The sequence below is a fragment of the Gekko japonicus genome, unplaced genomic scaffold (genome assembly GCF_001447785.1).
Source record: "Gekko japonicus isolate JY-2015 unplaced genomic scaffold, Gekko_japonicus_V1.1 scaffold2118, whole genome shotgun sequence".
Classification (NCBI taxonomy): domain Eukaryota; kingdom Metazoa; phylum Chordata; class Lepidosauria; order Squamata; family Gekkonidae; genus Gekko; species Gekko japonicus.
In genome coordinates, this window is record NW_015164257.1 from 318960 (window position 1) to 325865 (window position 6906).

The following is a 6906-nucleotide window of genomic DNA, read 5'->3' on the forward strand; positions in this document are numbered from 1 at the left end:
CTTTGAATTTAGATACCATTTGATAACAACCACGGAACATTTTTTCCTTCTTTTTGAACTCCTTGCCAAGATGTTATTTTTCCTTATCTACCCATCATGGGCTCATAAAGTATATGATCAAATTTCTTTCTTGTAGTGCTGTCACAATATATGTCAACTGGGGATGTCAATGGCGAGGCTGATGGACTGATTCTATTTTTACATTGAAACCATATTCTTAATACTCCACCCCTCAGAATGTGATTGCCATCGTATCTTTCAATATTTTTCAATGACTTCTTGGCCATAAATAATTGTGGATTCCTTCTTTAGTATTAATTGTTTCCACGTTAATGTTCCTTCTATTTGGGTTTATAATCCAATCTGAAAGTCAGACTAGTGCAGCTGCTTGGTGGTACCATTTGGTATTTGGTACAGCTAAACCTCCTTCTCCCACCCATCCTGTAATACTTTAAATCTTATTCTTAGATTCGTTCCATTCCACACACAGTTATTTATAATTTTCTGCCATTTTAAAAAAATCATTTCATCTATATACATCAGTAACATTTGAAACAGAAAAGTCTACTTTAGTAATATATTCATTTTAGCAGCAGAAATTCTTCCTGACCACGAATTTTTTGGAGTATATGTATATAACAGGACAAAGTGAAAACTTATATAAAGACAATCCCCAAAAAGTTTGGAAGAACATTACTGAGGATTTACAAAAATGGGGAAGACTCTTGCTTTTTTCTATTGCTACAGACTAACACAACTACCTATCTTGATCTGTTACAGTAGACTGTGACCCATGGGTCTTCAACCGTATTAAACCTGTGGATACTTTTGCAGCGTTGTGAAAAGTAGCAGGCACCACCTCAAAATGGCTGCTTTGGGGACCACAGCTGTTCACAACCAGTTGAAAGGCTCATAACCCAGTTCAGATGTAAAGATGATGCCTCTTGGGTTCTTCCAAAGCACATTCTACACCGTGGAAGTAGGCAAAAGATGGAAACATCTCCCTGTTTTGTGGAAGATGCAATTCTGTTTCAGTTTCAAAGGGGAGGCTTTGTTCCCCTGCACAGCCTTCAGGAGAGAGGTCCCTAATATTTTCAAGCCTGTGGGCACTTCTGGACCTCTTGACACAGGGTGGTTGGTGCAACTGCAAAATGGCTACCAAAGGGGGCAGAGCCAACCACAAAGTATCAAAGAGTGAGGTTATGCATCACTCAAAGTAACCCTTCAGCATTTCAGGCGGAAGCTCTGCTTAACAGAATGCCTTTTCAAGTGAGCATATTTTGTAAGATCTTTTTTTGCATATACACAATGTAACACAGTGAAGATCCTTGTGCTATGATGGCAGCTGTTGCTGAAGCAGCTTTTAAAAACACTGTGCAGCCAATAAGCTCTTCAGCGGCCCAGCTGGGCCACACCCGTTTTCTAAGAACACTTGGCAAGTACCAGGAAGTGTAACTAGGCACCAGGTTGGCGACTCCCGCTTTAAGAGCTCTGTGTCCAAGCTGAGGGGCCATGGCTGCAAGATTGTGCCTCATAGAGAGTGCCTCAAAGTCCCATTTTTGTCTTAAATACACTTTGCAGAAAGAAAGAAAGTTCCCCTGAAATTAATCTGACACACTTTCAATTAAAAGTACGTCAGACACCTTTTGAGGTGAAAAACAAGGGAAAAAAATAGTCAAAACTTAGCACAAAAGTCACATTTTACTACCATTTCATATATGCCATTTAATTTAAAAAAGTACTCCATGGGGCTCTGTTGGCTAAGGAGACCCCATTTCAGCCTGGCTAATTCATCCTGACCCTGATTTTCATACCTGAATTCGAACTGGAAAACAGAAGCTACAGAAAAAGGAAAGGAGGAAGCAGTACAGAAAGAAGAGTGGTGAGTCAAAAGAGTGGAAGAGTCAAAACTTAGCACAAAGTCACATTTTACTACCACTTCATATATGCCATTTAATTTAAAAAAGGACTCCATGGGGCTCTGTTGGCTAAGGAGACCCCATTTCAGCCTGGCTAATTCATCCTGACCCTGATTTTCATACCTGAATTCGAACTGGAAAACAGAAGCTACAGAAAGAGGAAAGGAGAAAGCAGTACAGAAAGAAGAGTGGTGAGAACAAAAACGGGAGACATAAAATCTGAACAACATCTAGACCTTCCATTATGTTGGATATTGTAACTGCATGCAAGAGGATCTGGGAGGGAAAGGGTTAAGAGAATTCTCTCACTCAGGTATCACTTGGCAGTTGGCCCCACCCTCTTGAGACTCTTTAGCAAAATTGCCTTCTGTTTTTATCTTATATAGGACTTCTCCTATCTCTTGTCTGGAGCTGTAGCGAATTAACCTTTTTGATTAATCTCATCACAATAAGTTAAATGTACCTACATAAATATATCATTTAAGATATGCTTCCATTTTTGTAAATAAATTTCTTTCTCTTATTACCATTGGAGTCAAATCATCTTTGTAATTTGTTTGAACAGGACTTTTCCCTTAACCGGGAAACGTGGAGGATCGGGGATACTGTGACAAAGCTTCTGTGCTTCCAAGTCAATTTTTTTTTTTAATATTATGTACAAGCTACTAGAAAAATAGATTCTTGCTCTCTCCAAGGTAACAGTTGGGGGTTACATCACAACACCCAGTTTCCTGTCATTGGAGGGGATTAAAGGCAGTTTTTCTCATGCAATACATACATTTTAAGTCCAACTTGAGTCTAATAAATTCCCTCTCATACTAGCTTCTGCAGTGAGCTAGACTTTCCCAGAACACACACATTCACACCCTCTGGATATAGTATCTATCCAAGCTTATTTCTGCATGGATAACAAATGTACTTTTAAGTATAACCAAGTTCGTTGACTCTCCCTCTTCCTTGGGACCATTTGTAACAGTATTTCTGTAACAGGGTTTTTGTTAATTCCCCTTCTGGAACTGCTGGAGAATGTCAAGTTCTATTGTATAAGAGATGGGGAAAGTAAGAGCTGTTAAACTGTTAAAAGCAGAGCAGCAGGGACAGTTACATATCACCATTGTCTATTTCTGGGTGCATCCAATATCTGACTTACTACAATGTGTTTTCTATCTGCAAAACAGCCCTTAAAAGTGTGCTACCAGAAACAGACAAAAACGAGTGTGGGCCCACAAGACTCGTGGGGGGATTCTCCCCCCCCTTTCTCACTGGGCCCAATGAGACTCCCAGGCTGTGCTGCTGGACCCAGTGCATCTCCTGGGTTCCTCTGACAACCACTGGAGGTATGTCCATTCTCTGCAATTGCACAGAGAATGCTATTTTACTTTGGGGGGGATTAACACCCCCCTATGTATTTTTTTTTTAAGATTTCAAAGTGGAAGAGATGCAACTCCAGTGCCCTGGGAAGATGGAAAGGGAGCATGCCAGTGAGCCAAAAAGCAAATCCTTGCAACTAGAGAAAGAAGGTACATTACCAAAATGGTCGGCAGGCATTAAGAAAGCAAAGTGGTTCAAGACAAAGCAGATTCCAACATGGTCTCTGTTTCCTTGTAGCTAGATGAAGCATATCTCCCACCATACCCTGGAGTAAATTTTTAAAAAGATGAAAGCTCTCCCTCATGCAAATGTCAAAGCTTGGCAAATGTAAGGAGGCTACTTATAAGTGCAGGAGTGTGGGGTAGGATTACATTGCAGATCCAGAATGTCCACTTTCTAAATTCTCAAATTTTACATCACTTGATGTTTGGGGGCAGAGCTGGAAGAGTCACCTATCCCTTGCACAGCAAAACTCTCCCACAGCCTTCTCCAACCCCACAGTGATAACTGCCCCAGAGGGCTACGGTGCCAGCATTCTAGTACGTTGGCAGCAAGCTCCTGATAAGCTCTAGGACATCTCCCCAGCTGTCTACTTCATTCTCACATGTGTCCATAGTGGGAAAGCAACCTTGTGTGAGAATTGCTAGTGCCACCTGGAAGAGGTACAGGCTGCAAAGTGGAAGAGATGCAACTCCTGTGCCCTGGGAAGATAGAAAGGGAGCATGTCAATGAGCCAAAAAGCAAATCCTTGAAACTAGAGAAAGAAGGTACATTACCGAAATGGTCGGGAGCAGGCAGGCATTAAGAAAGCAAAGTGTTCAAGACAAAGCAGATTCCAACATGGTCTGGAAACAAAATTTAAGCTCCCCAGATAGTAATGAGCAGCAGGTTGAGTTGCATGGGGGTAATGTTTGAGGAAACAAAAACAGGGGTCATCCTCCCGCCCCCAGCCTCCTGCTCCACATGCCTCAGCGTCCTGGAACAGCATCCATACAAGATTAGAAGCTGCTCTGAACAGCATTTGAAATCCTACCAAGGACTAGACCCAACCAATACATTTCCTTTGGAGCAGCCTTCCTGAAGTTAACTGCCACCACCATTCTGTATGCAAAGGCTGGAATGGATACCCTGTCTCTTTAAGAGTTGCTGCCAGATTCTGTCTTTAAAATGTATAGGTGCTCTGCCTTTTGCATCCGGTACATGTGGCTGCTGAGCAGTGAGAATGGCAGGAAATACTGTAACCATGAGAAAGCACAATCTGACCCAAGATGGAGCATACGATCCAGTAGACAAGGAAGGCACAGTGTTCTTTCAAGGCACCAGAAGTTTCCCTAAAGGGCATAGGATAGAGGTAGTGAAAGAGTCTTCCATAACTGGAATGGGAGCATACACAGACACTGGCCAGACTTGTAGGATAATCCTATGTAGTTAAATCCAGTCTGAACCAACAAATCGGTGGGTTTAGACTGAGGTAACTTTGCATAAAGTTGCACTGTGTGGGAAAAGGGAGAATTTGTACAGTTTCTCCACTGCAGCTCCAGAATAAAATCCTCCCTTATAGGGAGGATCATAGGCACACCTTGCCCTATATGGAACTTGGCATCACGAAGGTAGCTGAGAACTCAAACCCCTTTCAGAAGGGGGGAAAGTGTGGACAGGGAGAAACTTGCCAGTGTTATGGGGAAATGAACATTCATATTTTTAGCAGCCTCACTATGTGACAATACAGCAATGCAGAATGAAAAACACAATGCAAAACCCTCCCAAAACAGAATCCTAAATTGAAAGTGCATCCAACAAGCAGTTCCAATATGCTATTAGAAAGACTTCTTGACGTCGCGAAAAAAGGCCACTGTGAAATTTCCGAGACAAGTAGGGATACCTATTGCAGTTAAGTTGCAAGGCGACCCTCTGAGCCCACCATACGCCTTTAGAAGCAGTCCAAAGATGGCGGATTGCTACTGTGGTAAGCTGAAGCCAATGCGTAGCAAGAAAGGAGGCACTGGGATCCTAAGACCCCACTGAAGACCTCCACTCATGTTCTGTGCCTGTTTAAGGGACCTTGATAGCCGAAGGAAAACAATCCAGAGCTGATCCCCCCCTTAGTCCTCCCCAACAGAGACGTGCACCCGATGCCACGCATTGTTGAGCACTCCCAAAATGTTCCAGATGGGTCCCACTGAGTCGGGTTGCTCGTTGTAGCTGGTGTCCACAGCCTTACAGACAATGTTCAGCTCCTTGGTACCGGGAGGCACACAGGCCTTCAGCTGCCACAGCTTCCACGCCCAGGCTCGGCCAGGTGACTGTGCCTCCCCGGTTAGCTTTGCCTCGTGCCAGCTCTTCCCGCCGTCCAGCGAGACATCCACACGGATAACACCTCGCCCACCTCCACTCCATGCGTAGCCTTTCACTGTGAGTTCTCCAGGGGGCACAAGGGCGTTAGGGGAAGGCTCAGTGATGGCTGACTGGACTGGCATCTCTTGAATGGCAGGGGCCTTGGAAAAGTCCACGTTGTCCCAAGTCACGGCGGGAGAGAATCCTTTATAATCCTTCTGCTGCCAGTGACTCTGGCTTTCCTCTGGACCCACTGAAATTCGGGCCAGCCACTTGACATTTCGAGCGCCCACAATACCTGGCACGACTACTCGGAGAGGGAACCCATGATCGCGCGGCAACTCCTCTCCATTCATCTCATAAGCCAGGAGGACATCCCCTTTGGGGTCCATCGCTTTCTCAAAAGGGATGGAGGCGCCGTAAACAGTGCCATTCTGATCTTTGTCCAGGCCTTCAAAGCTGACATGGCCGTCATCACCTTGCTTGTACCCAGCATGCACCAGGACATCCCGAAGGCGGACGCCACTCCAGCACGCCGTGCTGATAGCCCCAATGTTCCAACCTAGCCGGTTGGTGTTCCGGAGAGCATTCATCTCTGCACGGCGATTGCCAGCACACTGCACTGTGGCAGTCACTTTGTGCTTAGGAAACTTGCTTTTCAAGTCCTGCAGAGAAAGAGAAAGCGCACGGCCACGGATACCCTGTACATACAGCCGGTAGGTAGCAGGGTCCACTGTTGGGACCGGAAGGTGGTTGCGTTTGAAGAAGAGTGGGTTGGGAGTCAGAAAGTTCTCAGCAAGCAGCTCTGAAGGAGGTTCTGCATTGAAGGGCTTTAAAGTGTTGACTTTAAGGCCAGGGTGTCGCGGAGGGTCCCCCCCGTAAGGATCTCCTGGGGTTGGCAGGGGAGGCTCCTCTGGACTCAGCTCCCCCACTTTGTACCCTTGAAGAAGCTCCAGCACGTGTTCCTGTTTATGCATAGCATAGAGAGCCCAAAAAGGTTCCAGAGCACCTCCAGCTGCCAGGAGGATCTTGCTTTTCCCCCCAGGATGCAACTCTAAGAAATCTGTAACATCGAACACATCGCTACCGTAGGTCACCCACACTCGGTCACCCTCGCTGTGGTGGCGAGCCACTTCCTGCCGTGTGAAGACAGGAAATGGAGGGCCAGGGGTGGACTCTGGGGGGTCAATCTCAGCAGCCTGCAAATAAATAAGAAAAAAAAAGGCATTGTGACAGGTAAAAGAGGAAGAACCACCTAGAAATCCACACATGAACACACACA

At 45.2% G+C, this 6906-nt stretch overlaps 1 protein-coding gene across 1 annotated transcript; it reads right to left on the bottom strand.

The window, feature by feature from the left end:
• Positions 1 to 3992: 3992 nt before the first annotated feature.
• Positions 3993 to 6895, bottom strand: SUOX (sulfite oxidase). Its single transcript, XM_015408696.1, has one exon. The coding sequence runs from the start codon at positions 6893 to 6895 to the stop codon at positions 5393 to 5395; it is 1503 nt and encodes a 500-aa protein (XP_015264182.1). The 3' UTR covers positions 3993 to 5392.
• Positions 6896 to 6906: the final 11 nt, after the last annotated feature.

What these genes read in the sequence shown, in the direction of transcription:
- SUOX (XM_015408696.1), bottom strand. Translation starts at nt 6,895, where the DNA reads ATGTGTGGATTTCTAGGTGGTTCTTCCTCTTTTACCTGTCACAATGCC.